The sequence below is a fragment of the Myotis daubentonii genome, chromosome 4 (genome assembly GCF_963259705.1).
Source record: "Myotis daubentonii chromosome 4, mMyoDau2.1, whole genome shotgun sequence".
NCBI lineage: Eukaryota > Metazoa > Chordata > Mammalia > Chiroptera > Vespertilionidae > Myotis > Myotis daubentonii.
In genome coordinates, this window is record NC_081843.1 from 27591077 (window position 1) to 27615300 (window position 24224).

The following is a 24224-nucleotide window of genomic DNA, read 5'->3' on the forward strand; positions in this document are numbered from 1 at the left end:
TAGGGGTGCCAGAAGATGAGAGAGACCAAGATATTGAAAACCTATTTGAAGAAATAATGACAGAAAACTTCCCCCACCTGGTGAAAGAAATGGACTTACAGGTCCAAGAAGCGCGGAGAACCCCAAACAAAAGGAATCCAAAGAGGACCACACCAAGACACATCATAATTAAAATGCCAAGAGCAAAAGACAAAGAGAGAATCTTAAAAGCAGCAAGAGAAAGAAACCCAGTTACCTACAAGGGAATACCCATACGACTGTCAGCTGATTTCTCAACAGAAACTTTGCAGGCCAGAAGGGAGTGGCAAGAAATATTCAAAGTGATGAATACCAAGAACCTACAACCACGATTACTTTATCCAGCAAAGCTATCATTCAGAATTGAAGGTCAGATAAAGAGCTTCACAGATAAGGAAAAGCTAAAGGAGTTCATCACCACCAAACCAGGATTATATGAAATGCTGAAAGGTATCCTTTAAGAAGAGGAAGAGGAAGAAAAAGGTAAAGATACAAATTATGAACAACAAATATGCATCTATCAACAAGTGAATCTAAGAATCAAGTGAATAAATAATCTGATGATCAGAATGAACTGTTGATTATAATAGAATCAGGGACATAGAAAGGGAATGGACTGACTATTCTTGGGGGGGAAAAGGGGTGTGGGAGATGTGGGAAGAGACTGGACAAAAATCGTGCACCTATGGAAGAGGACAGTGGGTGGGGAGTGAGGGCGGAGGGTGGGGCGGGAACTGAGAGGAGGGGAGTTATGGGGGGGGAAAAGAGGAACAAATGTAATAATCTGAACAATAAAGATTTAAATAAATAAATAAATAAATAAATAAATAAATTACAGAGCGCACTTAAGTTCACCCCGTGGGACTGTTTCCCCCATCCCCGAGGCCCTTAGTTTTACACTTTTGTGTGAATCCTTCCAGACTTTTTATTCCATATTTACAGTTATATGTGTCTACAGAAATAAGAAGTGTAATTCTGTGGGGGAGATTTTAGATATGTAAGTGATATAATATTTTATCCATATTCCTGCAACTTGCTTTTCCCCTCAACAATATGCCCCCTACATGTTCTCAGTCTGTATGTAAAGGCTGCGTAGAGCTCCCTGAACTAACGGGCCATAGTTTATCTAACTGTCAGTTACTTTAGGGCAGTGGTCCCCCACCTCACCACGCCACAGACGACGGGGGATGTCCACATTCATAACACATGGTTGGCAGGGCTCCTGTGTGGGGTTGTTGAAAGAAATGAGCTTCCATGGCTAAAGTCCCTGATGCTCAGTAGATGTTAGGAAGAAGAGCTGTGTGGCTAAGCCTGGGTTGGAAAAGAAAGCCCTGGAATCTTCTGTGAACATGCTAACATGTTAACTCATCTGTGAGGATCGGGAGAGGGAAGATAGGGCTTCCTCAGAGAGCACCCGAGCTGGTTGGACACTCTTTAAAAAGATGGATATTGGGCTGTTGGCTCTGAAATTTGCTTCAAAATAACATAGGTCTGACTTTCCTGTTTCTTTAAAAAATTATTATCCTTCAAATTGTTCAAATCACTTAACTATACCCTATCTGATTATTTTGACAGTTGACGCATCTCCAGAGTCTCTTTTAGAGCCGCCCCCTCCCCCCGAGAACACCCCACTTATACACTGAGCACAGGAGAAGCACACTCCCTCCAAGGGCCCCTCACAGGGGTGAGGTGCAGCCCTGCCCTTCTCTGAGAAGACTGCCCTGAGGGTGCGGTCAGCCTTCTGTGTTTTTGACCTCTTCCCAGTTTGAAATTTAGAGTTGATTCCTCATTGCCTTCTTGTCTGCCTATCTATCCAGCCACCATCTAGATCTCTATAAATATCTATCATTTCCACTCATTCATCTATTCCTCTATCCATGCATCTATTCATCCATGCATGCATCCATCCATCCAGTAGTTGTCACTAATCTCTCTCTCATTATTCCCTCCCACAGCATCTCAGCAGTAACATCCTAGAAAAGATGGGGGATTCTGTGAGCTGTCAGAGACTGGCACAATGACACCAAGATACGATGACAGGAGACAAAAATACCTGAGGTAGACGTAGCCCACATGACCCTGACTCACCAAGAGAAGACGAATCCTCTTGGTATCTTCCGTTTAAGAAAGCAGGGAAATGTAGAAGATGGTTTCAAAAGATTTCCTGCCAAAGTGGAGAAAATAGAGATAGTTGTGATGCTCGAGGAATGAATGTTAGTTTTCTGGAGAAAGCTAACTTTTTATTTCTCAAAGCTACCTGATCACTCACAGCAAGAGCTAGAAGGGGCTGTTTCCATTTTACGAAGGAGGAAACCGAAACTCAGAAAGGACAAGCCACTTCCATGAGGGCACACAGTAGGTGGCAGTGGTGGGATCTGAACCCACGTCTGTTTTATTTCAGATGTGTTAACACAGAGATGCACACCCAGATGCTTCTTCAAGGAAGGAGGAAGCTGGACCTGCAGCCGGCATCTCCTTCAGGGTCAGCCCCACCCCAGAGAGCTGCCATAACTGAAGTCACATCCTTTTCCGGGAAGCCCACATCAGTGACTGAGTGAAGTCCATCTGGGCCTAAAGCCCTGGTCATTCCAGCCCTATGCGGTCCACTCTGATGGCCAATATTTGCCCCACATCTCCCTAGCAGCTTGGGGGATAGTTTGCCAGGCCATGGCTCAGCTCCACTTCTTCCTCTGCCTTCTCTTCGCAAGTGTTGATCCCTAATAAACATCTACTTCAAACTCTGTCTCAGCAACCACTTCCTGAGACCTGATCTGGAACCACCGATGCTGGGAGCAGCCGGAGGAAGCAGGCAGCCCGGTGGGGCTCAGGAGCTGGATCGCCTCCCTCCAGGCTGGCGGCGAGTGATGGCGTGTGGAGCACAGACAGCCCCCGGCACAAGGTGGTGTCCAGTTGTCCAAACTTTCATGGAGGGAACCAGGAGGGTGTCCTGGGGGAGGGAATACACTAGCAGGAGTGATGAATCAGATAGCCGATGACTAGAGAAACTAGATCTATAAGCATAACTAGATTGGATGGCTAGTGCTACAGGCTTTATGCTACAGAAACAAAAGAAACAGCTCAGGACAACGAACAGACATTTGCTCCAGGAATGAAAGCCAAGAGCCTGTGGTGTGTGTGTGTGTTTTAATTGATTTCAGAAAGGAAGGGAGAGGGAGAGAGAGATAGAGACATCAATGATGAGAGAGAATCATGGATGGGCTGCCTCCTGCATGCCTCCTACTGGAGATTGAACCCACAACCCAGGCATATGCCCTGACCAGGAATCCAACTGTGACCTCCTGGTTCATGGGTCGATGCTCAACCACTGAGTAATACCAGCCAGGCCCACCACCCTTTTTATTTATTAAGCCACTTTTAATTGGGTTTCCTGTTACTTATGACCAAGCAACCACTCTGTGCCAAGATTCTTTTTTCAAATCTCTTTCTGGAGGATTTATCTCTTCTGTCCTTTACAGTTAATCGAGTATCAACTCTACACTAGGCACAGCTACAAGATGATGCCAGAGTTGGGCTTACTCCAACAGGGCAGGACTGGCTCAATGAATGGTCAGAGATGCAATCTTGCAAACAAAAGCAACTTCCGGCTGCAGGTGCTGTCATTCCATGATCTCATTTCTCCATTTATTCAGTGTTTAGAAAAGTCTGCCCAAAGCACTGATGATTATGGAGACTATGTCATATAATGGGAATAGCTTGCTGAGAGAGAGAGAGAGAGAGAGAGAGAGAGAGACTAGAGCTTGAGATTCCAGCTCCACCCACTTCCTGGCTCTGCAATCTAGCCAAGTTACTTAACGTCTCTGAGCCTCAGTTTCCACACCTGTAAAATGGAGTTGGTATCTTGCTCAGAGAGTTATTGTGAGGATTGAATGACTAAAGCATGCAAAGGGCTTAGCTAGTGCTTGGCACATGGTGCCTAGCCCTCAAAAGAAAAAAGAAAAACCAGCCCTTTTGCTGTATTTTTTTCATTATTAGTCTTAGAGCTTGTAATACAAGTTCCTTATACTCTAAAAAAAAGTGTATTCTTAATCCAATTTTAAAGTTACTATTATAAATGGAAAATTTTTTATTACAACTTTTATATGGGTTCTTGCCACATGAATTCTTTGATTTAAAAAAGGTATCTCTACTGAGTTTGGCCACTACTGTTACTTCTGCTACTTCGCAAGCAATTTGTACCTTCCTTAATGAGCTCTGATACAGTACCAGGCCAAGCCCTTTGCATACAGCGGCTCATTTACTTTTTTACGATGAGGCACCATTATTGTCACCCTGATTTTATAGCTGAGGAAACTGGAGATCAGAGAGGTAAAAAAAAAAAATTTGCTCGAAGTCACCTGGCGGCCACCAAGTGGCAGGTTAGGAGCTGGAACTGGAACCCTGTCCCCTACAGTGCTCTGAGGCAGGGCCAGAGCAGGCATGCAAAATAGAGACGGTTTGCAGCTTGCCCAGGGAAGGTCTGGGGACCACATCTCTGGGTGGAGTCTGTTGTGGTCTTGCCAGGTCTGAGATCCAGCCCCAGCCATCTTCTGCAACCCTATCCTCCACCATTTTCCCACCCACCCCTGCCCCACTGTGTATCCCAGACACACTGGTCTTTAGTGTCCTCGAAAGTGCCATGATCTCTCTCACCTCAGGACCTTTGCCCATGCTGTTCCCTCTACCTGGAATGCTCTTCCTCTGGCTGACTCCTGTTTGTCCATTAGACATTAGCTTAAATGTCTCTTATGCAGGGGGGCTGTGGCAGCCACGGACGGCACTGCTTAGGGCCGGAGAACCAGCTGCAGGGAGCATGGTTGACTGACAGCCTCAACTCTCGGCCCCTTTTGACCCACGGCCCCTTTGGATCCGCCACTGCCTTCACAGCCAGACCACGCTTCCTCCGGGCTGTGCCATAACTTGTCAGTTACTCAGTATGTCAGGGGCACGGGCGCTGGCCCAATTCTGTCATGGGCATCCTTTGCCTGGGGACTCCCCAGGGGCCTAGCCAAGACCTTCTCACCACTGTGTTGTGGTCTGAGACTCTTCCTACCCGGGCCTTCCCTCCCCTCTCCTTTCACAGGTCTCAGACCCACATCACTGTCTGAAGACATTCCCTCTGTCTGCTTTTTGGAGCACCCAAGCCAAACAGAGGCCTTCCCTGACCATGCTACCTGTTCCCACCATAGCCTCTGCCACAATATTTGTGGAATTCTAACTGGGCCCCTTGGTGTCTGATTTCTCTCTGTCTGCTGGGCACCCAGCACGACCTGGCACCCAAGTTCCACACGAAAGGCTGGTTAAATGACAATGGAATCTTGGCCGGAGCTTTGGCCATCGCTTCCTCACCCGTCTGTGGTCGTGAAGGTCTGTCCAGGTGTCAGCTGGGATCTCAGGAACACAGCTGTTCATGAGGTCACTCATGAAGACATTCTCCCAGCTGTGAAGGTAAGAAACAGCAGCGTGTCACCTGTTGCCTCTGCTCACAGGGTGGAGTTGAAGTCTGAAAGCAATCCTTGTTAACCGTCCTGGACCAGAGTAAATAGAGGACAGGATACAATCCTGCCTTTTTCTCCTTTTTCTTTTTTTCATTAGGTCACCTGGATGTGACTGTCATCCCAGGGGCATCTTGGGCTCACCACTGTGTTGAGCACAGACTGCCCTTCGCGAGGGCCGGCTAGAGGAAAGGCTTCCGCTGGAATCAGTGGCACGTTTACTCTTTAGTGGACGTACCTCATTTTCTCCTGTAGGCTGAGAATTTTTGAGAACTCATTTTATCCACCTTTATATGTGCCTTTATAACTCTGGATTTGATCCTCGCCAGCTCAGAGCAGGCCTCAGTAATGCCGTTCATCCTAAAAATGTAGAGCCACTTCAAAAAAAACTAGCAAACAAGGTGGGTTATATTGGCGATGCCATGAAGAGACAAAAAAGGAGTGGTGGGGCCCTAAATGGTTTTGCTCAGAGGTTAGAGCACTGGCCCGTGGACCAAAGGGTTCCAGTTCTATTCCCCATCAAGGGCACATACCTGGGTTGTAGGTTTGATCCCTGGCCCCAGTTGGGGCACATGTGGGAGGCAGCCAGTTGGTGTGTGTCTCTCACATGGTGTGTGTTTTCTCTCTCCCCCCCCCCACCCTCCCTCCCACTCTCTCTAAAAATCAATTGAAAAATATCTTCGGGTGAGGATTTAAAAAACAGGAGTGGGAGGATTTCTGGGGACAAAGTGTTCTTTGGTCCAACAGGTCTTTGACCTTGGTCCCCCCCAGCTGAGCACTGGAATCCCAAGTGCCCTCTGATGCACCATCCAGGGGCGCCTGCATCAGCTGCCGAGCATGCATCTGGGCAGCCATCTGTGGAGGGGCCGCCCGGTCAGTTTGGCGCTATCGCTGTCTTTGTTCGACAGCTCCTGCTTGAGAAACGATTTCAATATTTTATTGCATTTCCTCCATATCTGGCCAAAATAACTAGAAAATAGAAAGGCCCAAGTGTAACTGCAAGTAATAAGGAGATCAGATAAACTTACTTCAATTCAGCTGTTGCTTGAAACAAAGATGAAAATTATTAGGTAAGAACCATGAACTTGAACTTCAGCCAGCCACTCCATGGACATAAGCTGATGTGTGGTTCATTATGAAGGGAAGGACGAAATTAAAAAGCATGAAGAAAATTCCAGAATTATAGAACTGGATTGTGTCTCAAAGACAAGATGTAGTTGGAAACTTTATAATAGTGTCCAGTTTTACGAGAACAAAACCTCATTGATAACGAATCATTGTTGGAATTCCACTCTTGTTCACGTTTTCAGGAAGGCATTCTGTGCCAAAGTGGAAAACTGCCTGTAAGAGAGAGGAGAGGGGGAGGATGTCAGTGTAAGAGAGGAAGGGAGGGGAGTTGAGAAGAGAGGAAGAAGGTAAGTTGAGGCAGAACAGGGGTTGGGCTGGAGATTGCTGGAAGACCCCTGGATTCGCAGAAAATCCTTCTGATGCCCAGTTAACGGAGGTTTAGCTTCCAGGCACCACGAGGCAGCCTGACTGCCCTTCGCGAGGGCCGGCTAGAGGAAAGGCTTCCGCTGGAATCAGTGGCACGTTTACTCTTCAGTGGACGTACCTCATTTTCTCCTGTAGGCTGAGAATTTTTGAGAACTCATTTTATCCACCTTTATATGTGCCAGTCTTGCGCTGTGCTCTGTATCACAGGGCACTTGACTTTTCAAGGCTGCCTTTCCCTGTCAGGTCAGCCGCCCTCCACGTAAGGGAGGCACGGATGGAGCACGGGAGGGAGAGAGAAGTCAGGGTATTTCTTTCCCTTCCTGCCTAGGGAGTCGGGGCTGGTGCTTCTCTCTGCCTAGGGACTGGCCTCGTTAGCGCTGGGATTGGCTTTCCTGCTGTTGCGAATCTCTAGATCACCTCACTACCGTCTCTTTAGGTTCTCAGGTCCCATCACCTATGGATATATTCAATTCTCTCTGTTTTAAATATTTGTAGTGGTTCCCGTTCTCCTGGTTAGATCCTTTATTCTCACTATATTCTTCAGCACCACCGAGAACACAGTGGGTGCTCAATCTATCTGTTGGGTGAATTGATGGGAAGATTCAAGACTCCCTTGGAAACTAAGAGAGAACGAGGACCCCTTCTTGCTTTTAGCAAAACTCAGTGACTCTAAAGCATGAAGAACCAACTGTCTTTCTAACTCCAAGTCTCTGAGATTCTTGAAAAGCAGAGGCCAGTTGTGAATTTGTAGCTTGGGTGGCATGGAACATAGCACACATGGCTTCAGGGAGCCCACAAGTCAGCAAGGACGTCAGATGTGAACACAGGCCATTAAATGCGGTGGAGAAAGTGCTCTAGGAGAGTGGCCAATGAGTGTAAATAGGCTGCCATGGAGACAGGGAGACTTTGGTGAAGAGATGTTATCAGAGCTATGTCTTTAAAAAATATTTTTATTGATTTCCGAGAGGAAGGGAGAGGGGAAAAAGATAGAAATATCAATGATGAGAGAGAATCATTGATTAACTGCCTCCTGCACAACCCCCACTAGGGATTGAGCCTGCAACCCGGGCATGTGCCCTGACCAGGAATTGAACTGTGGCCTCCTGGTTCATAGGTCAATGCTCAACCACTGAACCATTGAACCATGCCGGCCCAGGCAGAGTTATGTCTTTTTTTTTTTTTTTTTTAATTTATTTTTATTTTTTTCAAAGAGGAAGGAAGAGGGAGATAGAAACATCAATGATGAAGAGAGAGTCATTAACTGGCTGCCTCCTGCACACCCCCAACTGGGGATCAAGCACGCAACTCGGGCATGTGCCTTTGACCAGAATTGAACCCGGGACCTTTCAGTCCACAGTCCAATGCTCTATCCACTGAGCCAAACCAGCTAGGGCGGCAGAGCTATGTCTTGAAGGTTGAGGAGATATCTACCTGGAGTAGAAGATATGGATGGGAATTCCCAGCAGAAAGAACAGAATGTGCAAAGGTATGGAGGTATAAAAGGGTTGAACCAGATTGCAGAACTCTGAGATGGTCAGTGTGGCTGGGGCTTAGGAGACAGAGGATGCCTTGGTGGGTAAACTATGGAATTTGACCCCTTAGGTTCAAACCAAGCTTCACCACTTTATAGCTTGCTCAAAGGAACTTTGAGCAAGTTACTTACCTTTTTGGAGACTCAGATTCCATATCTGTAAAATGGAGATGCCTTCCTAATTTAATTTGAGGGAGGCTTAATAAGATGCTGTACACCAACACTTAGCAAGTAAACATCAGCTATTACTCCTTATGTTCTTTGTGTGTATATTGTGTGAGCTACCGTACAGGGCTAACCCCCTATGATTAAAGAGCAGGGAGGGCAAGGCGCAAGATCGACACTTATAAAGATGGATCTTCCAGCACACTCTTTGCTCCTCTTACTAAATGCTTTGCCTTCTATAGCCAACGACAGTTTTGATGAGAAACTGAGCTGGGTAAAGTTCAGTTTTGCCTAGCTGCCATGGCTCAGTGGTTGTTGACCTACGAACCAGGAGGTCACAGTTCAATATCCAGGTTCAATTCCCAGGCAGGGCACATGCCCAGGTGGCAGACTCCATCCCCAGTAGGGGGCATTCAGGAGACGGCCAATCAATGATTCTCTCTCAGCATTGACGTTTCTCTCCCTTCCTCTCTGAAATCAATAAAAATATATATTTTTAAAAGTCAGTTTCAATTACTAAAGAGAAGCGCCAGTGGCAAATGCCATTCTCCACTCCCCTTTCCAAAGGGGGTGCTTGGTTGGGCTGTGGAGGACCAAGGCGTCTACTCACCTGAGGGTGGAGGCCAGTTTGGTGCACTTCCTGCTGGCGGAGAACTCAGAACAGTACAAGCCAGCCTCGGCCCAGGTCTTATTGAGAGGGAAAAATCGGTAGCAGTGGCCTTTGAACTCCATCCAGGACAGCAGGCGCAGGGAAGCCTGGGGCAGTGCTAGCATGGCTGGGGGCAGAGAGGAAACAGGCTGGAAGGCGGGCACTGCCAACATTGTTTCTACAGCTTCTGATATATTTTCAAGAATGAAAGTAAAACATGTCCATTATGATTAATGCATTTCTACCCTTGAGGTCCAAAAAACACACGCATACCAAACATTTACAAATTAATCAAAGTCATATACGCTCATTATAGAACACCAGGAAAATGTCACTACTTTGATACATTTTTCTTCATGCCATGCTTGAATGAAGTGATTTTTTAAAAACACAATTGTGGCCCTAGCCAGTTTGGTTCCGTGGATAGAGCATCAGCCTGCGGATGCAAGGATCCCAGGTTTGATTCCGGTCAAGGGCACATGCCTGAGTTGCAGGCTCAACCCCCAGTGGGTGGGTGGGGGGTGTAGGAGGCAGCCAATCAATGATTCTCTCTCATCATTGATATTTCTATCTCTCTGTCTCCCTCTTTCTTCCTCTCTGAATCAATAAAAATATATTTTAAAAAATACAATTGTGGCTCTAGCCACTTTGTTCATTGATTAGAGAGTTGGCCTATGGACTGAAGGGTCTTGGGTTCGATGTACCTCAGTTGTAGGCTCCATCCCCGGCCGGGGTCAAGGCTTGTGCAGGAGTCAATCATCAATGTGTCTCTCTCACATCAATGTTTCTCTCTCTCTCCTCCTTCTCCCCTCCTCCCTAAAAATCAATGGGAAAATATCCTCGGGTGATGATTTTTTAAAAATACAATTGTGATTATATTGTATTATACACACCAGTTAATATTCTGATTTCTAAAAATTAGAGTATGAGCATTCCCCCACACATGGTAAGTTTTATTAAACATTGTTTTAAATAGCTCTTGAAGACTCCGCTGAGTGGCCCCTCTAGAGTTTATGTAATCATTCCCCTATTTGTGGGTAATTAGATTGTTTCCCCTTTTAAACAACAATTACCCATTATGCGGAGATGAACAGCCGTGGGCATAAAGCCTTTTCAGCATTTCTCATGATTTTCTGAGGAGAGATTTTGAAGGTTTGATACAATTTGCTAAATTGCCTCCTGAAAGCAATCTGTGCTCCCACGTGAATGTCTGAGTGCCCGTCTCACAGTGTTACCACTTTCATGGCAATCTTGGCCAATTTTATAAGCAAAACATGGTATCTTGTTTCCCTTTGCAGGTCTGGGTTCTCTTGCAAGGGTGGGCACTTCTTCCACGTGTTTATTGACAAACTACAGCCAACACTATTTATATCGTCAGCCCATCGAACTGCTGGGGTTTGTTCTTAATTCTGAAGAGGCTTAAAGGGAAAACCCACATTTGAGACAATAAAGTTCTCCCGAACCCCAGCCCCTCTGGCGGCCCCTGAGGGAACGCGTGTTGTTGTTTTTTAAGCCATAAGTCCAGATGGCTGGCGGGAGGAAGGCATGCTGAGAACCATCCTTGAACTAGGTTGAGTGGCTAATCTGTGAGGTCAGGCAGTGGCCAGAGGTGACATTTGATGCCCGAGTCCCAGCCACCAGCTCTCCACCTGAGGAGCTGTGTGATGCGCACACTCCTTCCCTTCTCAGCTGTCAAATTGGCTGATCTTTGGGGTTCCTTCTGCAGTGCTCAGGGGTGTAGAGCCTTTGCCTTTTAAGCCACTATAATAGCGGAATAAAAAAGGGAGTAGACAACAGTTATTGAGCATTTATGATGTGCCAAGTTCATACTGGGGAAACTGTGGCTCAGGCAGGTTGACTTGCCCAAGGTTATCCTGCTAGCAAGTGGCAGAGCAGGGACTTGAACGGGGGCCTCCTGACGCCAAAGTCTTTGATCTTAGAGCCCACGCCCGTGATGCTTCCTCATGGGGAAGCAGGGCTGAGGATGGTTAATCATCTTTTAGCACCCATTTCACTGGGTTGAGCACTGGGGACATTGCTAGAACATTGTGTTTAAATGTAATGTACAGATCTCACCGAAGGTTGCTAGTTGGGCCGAATAAATCTGGGGAGCACTTGGCATATATGGATCACTCTGTAACAGTATGATTATTAATGACTAGCTTAGGGTTTCATAATCGTGCTGATGTGCTTCAGGAGTCTAGGGAATCCCCTGAAATTAAATGCAAAATTGACAGTGTGTGCACGCGCCTCTGTGCATTTTTCTGAAAAGGGGGACGGTTGCATTAATCAACAGAGCTCCGCTAAGCAGGCAGGTTCCAGCCGTGCTTCCTGTCAGACCCACTGAGCTTCTCCACTGACCAGGGTCAGCCCTGGTGTGTCCCACCCGCTGGGTGGTCCTGGCCAACTGTCTTTCAGTGTGCGCTATTTTCTAAACTGATGCACACTTTGCCGCCTTGATTCTCCTCTACACGGCAAAGGAGAGAGCTGCGCGTGAGAGCTCAGCGGGCTCCGTGTCCTCGGGTCCCTGCCCCTCAGGGTGTGGTCTCCTCCTTTCTCAGCTGAGGGCACTGGTCCAGGAGGCCATTGCTGCGATGCCTGCGCGGTGCTGGCCAAGAGGCTGCAGGACCCCTTGGGACGCTGTGTGTTATGAACTCTTTGTGGGGACTTGCGGCACTGCCTTCCACACAGGCGGGCTCGGCTACTTTGGAGCAGTTTCCCCTTCACGTGGATGGAAGCAGCAAACGGTTTCCATCTCCTTTCCACCCATCACTGTAACCACATTGGTTTGTCCAGGAGTTGGCTGGACTAATTGGCAATGAGAATGGTATTTCTGGTGCTAAGCCGCCTCCCACTGAACTATTCCTCTTAGAGATGGAAGTAGGGTAGCCCAATCATCCCAGTGTGCCTGGGGCAGTCCCAGTTTTAAAAGTGAAAGTCCCACATCCTAGGCCTCCCTCGCTGCTCACCCTGGAGCAATGGTTTGGGGGCAATTTTCACCCCCAGGGACATTGAACAATGTCTAGAGACATTTTTGGTTGTTAAAAACTGGGGGAGTACTTAGTTAAACTGGGGGTGTAACTCATATGGTTGCGTGTTATCCCATGCACCAAGAGGTCACCGGTTCAATTCCCGGTCAAGGCACATGCCCCGGCTCCGGCTCAATCCCCAGTAGGGGGCATGCAGGAGGCAGTCGATTGATATTTCTCTCTCACTGATGTTGCTCTCTCTTCCTCTAAAATCAATAAAAACATATTTTTAAAAATGGGGTGCTATAGGTATCCAATTGGTAGAGGCCAGGGTTGCTGCTGAACATCCTACAATGAACAGGACAGCCCTCCCCCACCCCCCACCACAAAGAACTTTCCAATCCCAAATGTCAATAGAAACCCAGCCCTGGATGGAAGGCAGAACTCCAAAAATATAAAATAACCCCACAGCGCAGCAACACAAAACATCACAGCAGATATCCACGTTTCTCAGCTTATCTGTATTTTAACAAAAATTAAGCCACAGGCCACGCAACTGATTAAAAGTAGAGTTTGGGTTATTTCTCTAATTTCAGAGTTAAAACATATTATTATTATACACTATGGCTTAAAAGCACTGTGGACATTGCTAGAACACTGTGTGTAAATTTAATGGTACAGACCTCACCAAAGGATGCTGGAGAAGGCAGGGCTTGCTTTTCCTCCCTGAGTTTGGGATGAAACACATTTGTCATCCCTCTCTGGCAGGGGGAGGAGCTTTCTGTGTTCGGTTTTCCTCCTGGAGCCCCTTTCCCATAAGGTGGACCGTCAAGGGTTCTGCTCTGTGAGGCCCCAGTCTCATTCCCGGCTCCTCTCACACGTCCCCGTCTTGTTCAAGGCTGGTCCCTCTGCCCCACTCAGGTCAACGACTATAGTAACAACCCTCTCCCAGTGCCTGGCACATACTAGGCACAAAATAACTAATTTCCAAGCACTAAATGCGTGCCAGGGAATCACACACTGTTTCTTTTGGGCAACTGCCCCCATTTGGGGACAGTGGAGAGAAGGGTGTGTGCCCCACCCACGTGTCCTGACTCTGGGATGGTTTTTCTCACTGAGCACTGAAGGCAGGCTGACGGTTGATTTTCCAGATTATTTAGCACAACAGCAGCTGGGAAGGGCAGCATCAGCATGGTCAGGGAGCTTGTTAGAGATGCAGGATCTTGCCCTCGCCAGTTTGGCTCCGTGGATAGGGCGTCAGCCTGTGGGTCGAAGAGTCCCGGATACAGTTCCGGTCAGGGGCACGTACCTTGGTTGCAGCTCCTTCCAGGCCCGGGCCCTGGTCAGGGCGCGTGCAGGAGGCAACCAATCGATGTTTTTCTCTCACATCGATGTTTCTCTCTGTCCTTCCCTCTCTCTTCCGCTCTCTCTAAATTCAATGGATTGAGGATAAAAAAAGAAAAAGAAAAAAGAAATGCAGCATCTCAGCACCCCTGCCCCAGACTCACCAAGTCAGAATCTGCATCTTAATAACACTCCCAATGGTTCGCGTGCACGGAAGGTCTGGGAGCACTGGTCTACCGTGTGCCAGGCCAAAGGACAGAGCCTGTAGACTCACTCCCTCATTCACTCACTTGCTGAGTCAGGCTTGGCCAGGAGGACTGGATGATTAATTAAATGCTTAGGGGGCAGCGGGGAGGGGAGGATCCCAGCTCCCAGGAAGCTCTGAGGCTTCTCCAGGGCCTGAAGCCTGAGGACTGTTTTAAGAGCAAGTCCCCCTGTGGAAAACTCTCTCCCACAGAGCTATTAACACCCCCTCCCGGACCCTCACTCCTGATCCTTTTGATTTTCTCCCCCAAGCAGATGATGGTGATGGGTTCCTGGGGTGAAACATACCAGAAAATGAGGCTGTGACAGGTCATTGCTCAATTACTCCCCTTTCCAGGTGAGCAGGCAAAGGCCTTTAACTGGGAGGATCTGGGAGGCAGCAGGAGCCTGTGCTTGCACTGAGACGGTAATGAACTCCACTCTGCCTGGTATCCACACACACACACCCCCTCCCCCGCTTCTCATACTCACTTTTCCTCTGGGATTTTAGAAACTTGGAATAGCAGGATACCAGGAACATCTGTCATCAACCTAAACCCAAAAGTAGCCTTTGTTAAATGTCTTTCCTGTGAAGGGATTTCTACAGTTTTATAGCTTGACAGGTAGTAATGGCAACAGAATAACCAGGCCAACTGAGTTTTCATCGGAGCTAGGCATTGCGTCAAGTGCTTTGCACTTACCCATTTATTAGTCTCCACGCGCCCTATGATGTAGGTCGCCCCATTTACAGACTGAGAAACCAAAATCACAGAGCGGCCGAGCAACGTGCCTAAGAGCACACAGCTCCCCAGGGGCAGAGCTAAGGGATGAAGCCAGGCTGTCTGGCCCCAGATCTCACTGCGCGATTTCAGCTGCCTTCATGCCCTCTTCCTTTCGTCTCAGTCGGGACTGGCTGAACCTGCATGCGTTCCCTTATTCATGTAACAAGTCCTAGGTGAGCACTTCCTTGGTCTCAGGCAGCCGGTCGCATGCTGGAGACGCTGTGTGGCAAACGACACAGAGGTGGCTCTGCCCTCATGTCCATGGACCCCGATATTAAGAAAAATCAGCACACACACAAAGATGTCACTAATATGGACTTTGTGGATGTGTGTCATACAGGCAAAAACTTGAGGGAGCAGCCCCCAAATTAATTTGGCAGCTGATTGTTTGCCTCTTTTCTCTTCCTAGTTGAACTGGTGGCTGCCTTGCCCTGTCTTCAAGGAGGTGATTATAACAGGCACCAGAATCCCCTCCCCAGACGGAGGAAATACAGGATGTTGTCACAGGGGCACCTAAAAGGGACGCATCACCTCCATGTGGAGATCAGGGAGGCTCCCTGGAGTTGAATAAGAATCAGAGAAAAAGTTTCCCGGGTAGCAGAACAGTATGTGCAAAGGTACAAGAGAGAAAGAAGCATTTGGGGTAAAGGGGGGTGGGGGGCTGTTATGAGAAGAGGCCCAGGAGGTGACAGGGAGGGTAGGAAAAGGATGCACAAGGGAGCTTGTTGCTCTGGAAACCAAGCTGCCAAACTGCAAGGTCTTTTGCTTCAATTAGCAGCACCAAAGGCCCCCAAGGTCCCCCGGCAGGGACGGGAGTCGGAGCCTTTGGGACCACTGAGCTTATTAAGGAAAGAACACACCAGTGGAGCGCAAGCCTCGTTTTCTTTCCCACTTTCTCTCTTTAAAAGAATAAATTGTCACCCTCCCACTCAATCTGGCTGCTCGCTCCTCTGGCCCCAATCCAGCCACCCACAAACTCGCTGCCCTGCTGCCTCCTGCCCAGATCAGCGTTGGGAGCCAGCCAGGGGGAGGAGGAGGGGAAGCTCTGGGGGCCACCTTGGTGTGGGTCCCCCCACCCACCCGCAGTGCTGGACCCCAGGTGTCCCAGAGGGCCGGGAGGAAGTGTCTCAGTGTCCGGGAAGGTGGCCCGTAGGAGGGCTCCGTCACTTTCATCACCTCCGCTTCCTGCTGCCTCCCTGGTCCACACGTCCCACTGCCAGCCCATCCCCCTTCCCAGTGAGTCCTGGCTCTGGTGAACGGAACTGGGGGTCCCACACCTCGCATGCCTGAGCTCTGCTCTCCTGTCCTGGGCTGCTTTAGTGGCCACACGATACAGAGGAGAACAGCACCCATGAGGTGGGGGGAAGGGAGCTGGAGGGCTGTCAGGAGGCTCAGCCCGGCCCCCAACATCCCTCAGGTCAGGCGGCCTGCAGCCCAGGCAGCTGGGCCTCACTGATAGCACCTCAGAGCCCATGGGGTGTCCTCCTCTCCACCTGCTCCCGGCCCTGGCACACGTGCTCACCTGGGCTGATACTGATGTCCGCTTTGGACAGGCCTGTGCAGAGAGGAGGGTCAGAACAGCCGGGGCCCACAGCTCCCACCTTTGCGTCCTGGGCCCCCAGAAACCCCTAGTGGAGGAAGGAGGCCCCCCGGGGAGCTTGGGTCCGGGTTGCTCTCCTGGGCACAGGTGGGGGCGGCCAGAGCTGGAAGGAACAGGGCAGACCCCAGTCTTCTCCTCCTCCCCTCCCTTCTCTCCGCCTCCTCTCTCGGCAGGAGACAGCCCTGGGCCAGCCCCTCAGGGGAGCTAAGGGAAGCAGCAGCCCTGCTGCGGAGCCCCTGTGGCCCTGGGTAGCTCTTCTGAGGCTCAGTTTCCTCCTCTGTAGAATGGGGTAATAACAGAGCTCATGTCACAGCTGTTTCAGGAGATAAAGCATTTCGGCCCCTCGGAGGAAATATGAACCAGAAGGTAAAAATGCAAGTTACCATTGAGGGCAGAGGTCTCTCCGCCAAAGCCAGCTCACCCAAGGGCTTGTTTGGTCCATGCTGTGGTTTAAAAAGATTTTTTAAAATTGTTGCCAGGGTATTAAATCAGGAGATTTTAGGTGTAAGTCCAGATTTCTGCCTTCTGTTGAAAATCTGAAGATCTGGTCAGAGCGCCCTCACACTGAGCCATGGGAACAATTGGTCAGAGCTGGGAAAGGGCGCCCCCTGCAGGTGGGGCCTATGGACTTCAGCTGAGCTGGTCCCCACCCTGTCCACCTGGTCCCCAAAGCACTGGAGACCTGGTGGCGCAGGAGGCTCAGAGGAAGGGGCATGGCAGGCTCCCTTCAGAGTCTCTTGGAGGTTAAAGAAGGCTGGGTAGGAGGTTCTTGCTCAACAAAGAGAAGCAAATGTTACTGTTAATAAACAGTGCTAGTGTGTGGTTTGCTCAGACTTACAAGCTTTTAAACCCGCTGGTGTTTCATGGGGATCTCACTGCATTTACGGAGAATTATTATCGCTAAAAACCAGTCTTCCCCACACTTCGCGTCCCCTCAGTAAGTCACTTTGCCTCTCTGAGCCTCACTTTCCTCCTTTATACAGTAGAAGTTAGTAACAATACCGACCTCAAAGACTAAGTGAAATAATCTGCTTATAAAACTTAGTATAGATGCTGGCAAGTAGTAGGTGTTCAATAAATGACAGCAAACTTTACTGTGATTATCACTGACCTTGTGCAAGCCTTTTCCTGGCATTCCACACTCCACGCACCCTGCGCCGCCCCCTTTCTTTCCTGAAATCTCAGCCGGGTGCCCTGACACTGTGCAACTGGCATTCACTCCCTTTCTCCCTGGAACACTCACTGGTGTGCCTGCGAGAATAACTTGTGCCAAGGCCTGACTCAGGCTCATAGCGCAGCCCAGCCCCGTTTCAGCGCTTGCCTTAATACTCCGTGCTGGTGCGCACGCGGAGCATGCACACTTATTATCTGTAAATGATAAACATTATTCTGTAAGTGATGTGCATGTGCTGCCTACTGTGCTAGCACACTGTGTCTGTTAGAACACACCTTTCCCCAAATCGACATTTTAAAAAGTTGGCACAAAATATCAATCTAGAAGAAGGTTTGGATATTTTCTCCCCACCCCCCCTCACCGGGTGCACTCTACTTTGGGGCCCCTGCTGTCATGGAGATCACTCTCCAGTGAGAACCTAGCCAGTGGGGGAGAAGCGGGGTCGTCAGACGCAGGCCACTGAGACGTGAAGGATCCTTTGATTTGGCAAATACGCCTCCTAATGATCTGTTGATAATGCGTGCATGTGTGACGGCTGAAGGTGTTGGTAGATGGGTTCATGCCCGTCTCTGGATGGAAACTCCAAGTGTTCGTTACAGACTCAACCCCGAGTGTCTGCGGACCAGCAGGAGCACCTGAGAGCATGTGAAAAATGCAGACCCCCGGCCCCAGACCAGACCTGCCCACTCAAACCTGCTTTGTCACTAGCTCCCATGGTGGAGGTAGGGGGAGGAGGTCATATGTACATTAACATTTAGGAAGCATTGCTCTAGACAGGGGTAGGCAAGCTTTTAAAAAATTATATGTTAAATATATTTTTATTGATTTCAGAGAGGAAACGGGAGGGAAAGAGAGAGAAACACCAAGGAGAGAGAATCATTGATCAGCTGCCTCCTGCATGTCCCACACTGGGGATCGAACCCGCAACTCGGGCATGTGCCCTGACGGGGAATCAAACCTTGACCTCCTTGTTCATAGGTCTGTGCTCAACCACTGAGCCTCACTGGCTGGGCTAAAATTGTATTTTTAAATAAAATATTTAAGGTGTATGACAGGGTTTGATATACATACACATAGTGAAGTGATACCACAGTCAAACCAATTAACGTATCATCTCCTCCTGTGGTTACCTTTCTTTGCGATGAGAGCACCTGAAGTCTATTCTTAGCAAATTTCCAGTCTTCAGTGCAGCGTGATTAACTATAGCCACCTGCTGTGCATTAGCTCTGTAGAACGTACTCATCCTACATAACTGTAACTAAACTTCTGTAAAAAGCCAGATAGTAAGTATTTTAGGTTTTGTGGGCCATACGGTCTCAGTCACAACTATTCAACGTGGCCAGAGATTATAGGAATGGGCCTGGTTGGGGTCCAATAAAACTTTATTTACAAAAACAAGCAGTGGGCAGGATTTGGCCCGTGGGCCATAGTTTGCCAACCCCTGCTTTAGACCTCAAATTTACTGGCCATAAAGTAGGCAACTCCTTCAGTATATATTTTCTGGCTTCCTAAAGTTGTCTTTATCATGTGATGGCATTACCCGTCCTCCCTGCTCTACACATACACACACACACACACACACACACACACACACACTCATACATGTACTGTGCTCATGGTAGCCTGGGGGTTCAGTGAAGATCTATCACCTATCTATCCATCATCTATCTATCTATCTATCTATCTATCATCTATCATCTCCTTAATGTCCTAGTTTTTTTTAAATGTTGTTTATTTACCAATAAAAAAAGTCTCCTGGCCTCTCACCACCATTAGAAAAGGGACAACAGAGGCTAGTTCATTCATGGCTTTCAATTCCGGCAGATCTGTGTTCAAATTCCAGACCTGTTTCTGTGTGACCTTATGTGGGGCGCGGTTACGGTGTTTTGGCCAGGTTTAAGCCTGGGACTAATGAAAGGACAGGGTCCTCTCATTACCACGTGCAAGTTCCAGCTGGAGGGCAGGGCCCTCCCAGCACAATCATAGCCAACGGCTGTGGTTGTGAGCTTGAACCTATGGTCCGAACACGTGGCCCCACGTGCCTTGTGATAGAGTTCGGGTGCATGTAGTTGAGTGAGGTTGAAACTCACGAGAATGCTGTAAACAACGTGATCACGCCCCTACTTTGCCTCGTGGCATCTGCTATAAAATAGAGACACGGCTTGTGGGCGCTGTCGTTGTCTCCTCATCAGGGAGGCAGCGTCTCACCGAGACCCAGCTATTATTCTCTTGTCTGTCTTTCCTTAATCCTTTCACCCCCCACTCGGGATCACCCTTGGCCGTGCTGGCGCTGCACAACCATACGCTGATTATTTAATCCCGTTAACCCTCAGTTCCCTCATCTGCAAAATGGGAACAAATCAATACTTCCCTCACACAAGTACTCAGAGCAATGCCTGGTACACGATAAGCACTCAGTGTATGTTAGCGACTATCAGGTCACTCTGAGCCCCGGGAAAACACCGCACAGGAAGGTAGAGAATCGAGTAGCAAAACAACTTCCCCAAGGACAGCCCTGCTGACCTTCAGGACAATGCCTGCCAGACTTTTTCTAGGCAGACATTTTTCGTTTTCACACAGCAGCGATCATTCCTGAGTTACTTTCAACGGCCCTGGGGAAATAGACAAGGCTTTCAGACTCCTACCCCACCTCCTCCTTTGAACGGGGGTCCTGCACCCCAAAGATGGTGCGCAGGTGGCCTGTGCATCTCCTTTCCGGTCTCCCGCTGAGGAGAAGGATGCTAATTAAAATGAGTGGGTGGCCCACAACAGGGCACCTTGGCCCCCGGTTTCTATAGAAACCAAGTCACTCCTTCACCTTTCAACACATTTCCCCGTCTCCTGACAAACTCTATCCTCAGAGACGTGGACGGCTCTGACATCTATGCCCCTCTCCCCATGAGTCCACAGCAAGCATTGCCTGATGCGCGCTGAGCAGGAGCAGCCACGGAGGACGGTGTGTTAGGCTTTGCAGGCACTGTCCCGGCTAATCCTCACGCCAAGCATATGGGGTAAGAACTGTCACCCTATTTTCAGCTGAGACGGCCCGGCAGCACGGTTAGCCACACCAGCTCTGCATTAGTGACAGAGGGCTCCCGTAACCAAGTGCCGCAGGCTAGGCGGCTTAAATAGCAGAAATTCATGCTCACAGTTCTGGGGGTCAGAAGTCTGAAATCAAGATGTTGGCAGAGGGCCGTGGGGAAGGAGCCGTTGCAGGCCTCTCTGCTGGGCTTGTAGATGGCCGCCTTCTCCCGTGCCTCTTCACATCCTCTTTCTGTGCGTCTGTCAGTCTCTGTGTCCTGACTTCCCCCTTTTATAAGGACGCCAGTCATATTGGATTAGGGCCCACCCTAATGACCTCACTTTAACTTGATTGCCTCGGTATATGGACCCTGTCTCCAGCCCTGGCCTGTGCTGCTCAGTGGTTAAAGCCTCGGCCCGTGCACTGAAGGATCACAGGTTTGATTCCCAGTCCAGGGCACGTACCTGGATTGCAGGTTCGATCCCTGCAATTGATGCGTCTCTCTCACATAGATGTTCCTCTCTCTCTTCCCCCTCCCTTTTCCGTTCTCCCTGAAAACAATGGAAAAAATATTCTCGGTTGAGGATTAATAAAACAAAACAAAAAGATCCTGTCTGCAAAGAAGGTCACAGATTTAAGTTCTGGGGGTGAGGACACCTACATATCTTTTGTGAGGGGGGCACGATGCAGCCTGTAACAGGTAGTCTGGCTCTATCATGGCCAGCCACTCTATCTCATTAAACCCTGGTTTCCTTCTCTGTTAAAGGGGAATACTATCTCCCATGTGGGTTGCTGCATGAGGACTAAATGAGATATCTGGCACTTCACCTGGTGCTAGCCAGCCCTCTTGTTATCGAGGGCAGTAGGTGCTGGGCATGCCCACCGCAGAGCCCCCAGACCACCTGAGCTCCCCTGTGGCTGCGGGGACCCGGCCGTGCACAGAGACGCTTACCTGACTCAGCACATGTACCTCGTTCTCAGCCGGGGACTTCTTGGTGCTGCGGGAGCTTGCTCAGCCTGCACGGGACAGTCGTAAAGTACCAAACATTTAAAGCCCCCAGTGGCAACCCCAAGCCCTGAGGGATAGGGTCAGCAGTGAAACACTCCAGAAGTTGCCTGACAGTTCTTACCCCATATGCTTCCCATAATGATCATTCCCTAGTGTGTCCTACATGGGTCCCAGCGTGATTGAACCCAGCTGCCCGCACTGGTAGTTGATGCAGCCCTCACCTGCTGCCCAGGAGACAGAGTGATAAACAAAGCCTGATGACTTCGTTTGAGCACCTGGATCCAGCTATGCCTGAAGGCAGGACTTCTTTTGTAACAAACGAATTTGTGTTAAACCCTTCTCTTCTCTGTGTAAGGTTTCTCTTATCAGTCATCAGATTAATATACTTTAGTGTTTCAACTATTCTTCCTTCTAAGACCACACTAATATTACCAACAATGTCTAGCACAGCGGGCTGTCTAGTTCTACCCCTTGAGTCTCCCAGCTGAGGGCCTAGGTACTATGGAGCGGAGATGAGCCAACCCTGATGTGTCTGGTCTCAATTCTTGACCCACAAAATCCATGAACATAGTAACTATAGGTGCTCTGAGTCATCAGGATGGTAACCAAACCAACTTCCCACTCTATGCGCCGTGTCCCTGAAGAAAAAGATAATTCGAATGCATGGCACAAATAAATAATCTTTAATTTCAACAAACAGCTCCCCAGCATACCAGACGATATGCTGTGGGAAAAGCTACAGAAGCATCCAACAGAGATACCTATTCTAACTACGCTAACTCCTTAGCACAAGAGAAAGAACTTTGGTTCACACAAATACGGGAAGATCCTCAGCTATGACAGGAAGGAGCGCGTCCTGGATGAGGGTGCGGTGGCCGTTCTAACCCACGTCACTGTCCTCGGCAGGTCAAAGCCACCAGGATTTGGTTGAAAAAAAAATGCTGCTTTTGCTCTACCATGTTCTATTTTCTTGACATACATACACGCTATTACTGAAGGCGGGGTCTTGGCCGACAGGACACAGGGTGAAATTTCACTGATGGGAGAGGCAGAGAGAGGGAGGCTCAGGACGGAGTCCTGGCCACTGCCTTGCTCACCAACAGGACACACGGGCACACACGTTCACCGGTGAGGGCACACGCACGGAACATCCACGCACACCCACAGGGAGTGCCCGGGAATCGGCTGGCACAGGGAGACATTCAGTTAAGCCAGGAGAGGCTCCTTACGCTGCCAGCTGTTGGTTGCCCACTGGTTCTCCAAATGGTCTAATCTAGCTGTCACGCCCCCGAAATAGAAGACAAGGGGCTTACGCTCTGGGGAAAAGATACCAGGTCCGAAGCACCCCAGGGCACAGCAGCCGGCTCCAGTCCCCCGGTGGGTGTGCATTTTGGCGTGGGGGTCGGGCCTCGCCCACACTGGCCAACTCTCGGAAGAGGTCCCCTTGGTGGAGCCGGCCCCCTTTGGGACGCCCTTTCTCTGGCTTGAAGACTGAAAAGTGCATTTTTCGGGGGAGAGGGGTGTCAACAAGAGCAAGCACTGCCAGTACATCTCAGCAGCGCGCACTCACTCACGGCACAGGGATGGGGCTTCTGGAAAGTTCTCAGGCCTCACTCATCGAGGATGGCCATTTCGTGATCAATAGTCAGCTTCCTCTCAGGTCTGGGAGGATTTGGGGTGAGTGTGTGTGTGTGTGTGTGTGTGTGTGTGTGTGTGTGTGTAATAGGTAGATGACACGTTTTTTTGTCTTAAATTTTCTTTCTTTTTCTTATTTTTTTTTTTTTCTTTTTACAACTGACTGGTGCCTTCCCTGCAGCCTCAGGTCACCTCCAGCGACGCAGGAGACACGCGGTCACACTCGGCCCGGGACCGCAGGCTGTGCCACTGCTCCACGGCCGTGCGGTGGGTGTTGAGCATCCGCCGCCAGTGGTTGGATTCCGAGGGGCCCGAAGAGTACTGGCCGATGACAATCCTCCCGATGAAGTCGTTGCTGCTCTTCATGTTGTGCCCGAACACTAGAGAGCCACAGGGACCAGGGTGGGGGTGGGGGTGGGGCGCGAGGCAGGAGGAGGAGGGGGACAGAGCAGGAGGCAGGAACAAGACAGGCCATTAGGCTACACATTCCTCAACGGCAGACACTGGTCCTGGCCTTCAGGACACAGTCTGTCTTTGAATGGTGAGAACTCCCGATTCCCTCAGCTCTTCTCCCACAGGCTCTGCTCCAGGGGCACTGGGCTTGGCACGGGCTTCCTGCTTCTCCCCAGGCCAGGCACGTCCTGCCCCCCTCCCCCGCCCCCCTGCCTCGCACTGGCTGCTGGACAGCTGCCCCTGCGACACGCAGCTTGGAACTCTGTCCCGTTGCCATGCGGCCTGCAGAGCTCGAGTACCGGACAGTCCTGGTGGGACGGTCACCGTCACCGAGTCCTGACACGGTGACACCAGGGTTTCTCAGCCTCAACACTGATGACACTTGGGGCTGGATAATTCTTGGTTGTGGGGGCCTGACCTACACACAGGGAGGTTTAGCAGCACCTCAGGCCTCTACCTGCTAGGTGCCAAGTAGCACCCCTCCCCCCACTTGTCACAACCCAGAATGACTCGACATGGCCAATAGCCCCTGGGGGCGGGTGGTCAGGACATTCCCATTGAAAACCAGTAGGTTTAGCTGCGGGTCAAGGGGCCAGACATCCCACGGGAATCCTGGCCATCATTTGACCAGCTCTGGGGCCCCG

At 49.6% G+C, this 24224-nt stretch overlaps 2 protein-coding genes across 5 annotated transcripts in view; both read right to left on the reverse strand.

The window, feature by feature from the left end:
- Positions 1–3575: 3575 nt before the first annotated feature.
- Positions 3576–9522, reverse strand: CLEC19A (C-type lectin domain containing 19A). Its single transcript, XM_059691960.1, is given in 4 exon segments — positions 3576–3613; positions 3616–3647; positions 5345–5455; positions 9311–9522. Coding segments are annotated over 4 exon segments (393 nt in total).
- A 12632-nt stretch (positions 9523–22154) lies between these two features.
- The window catches only part of SYT17 (synaptotagmin 17), a 73437-nt gene continuing 71367 nt past the window's right edge, over positions 22155–24224 (reverse strand). For all 4 annotated transcript variants that reach the window (XM_059693298.1, XM_059693300.1, XM_059693299.1 and 1 more), the window contains one exon: positions 22155–23507. In XM_059693298.1, the coding sequence (XP_059549281.1) occupies positions 23311–23507 (197 nt within the window). In that variant the 3' untranslated portion in view covers positions 22155–23310. The remainder of the gene's footprint in view (positions 23508–24224) is intronic.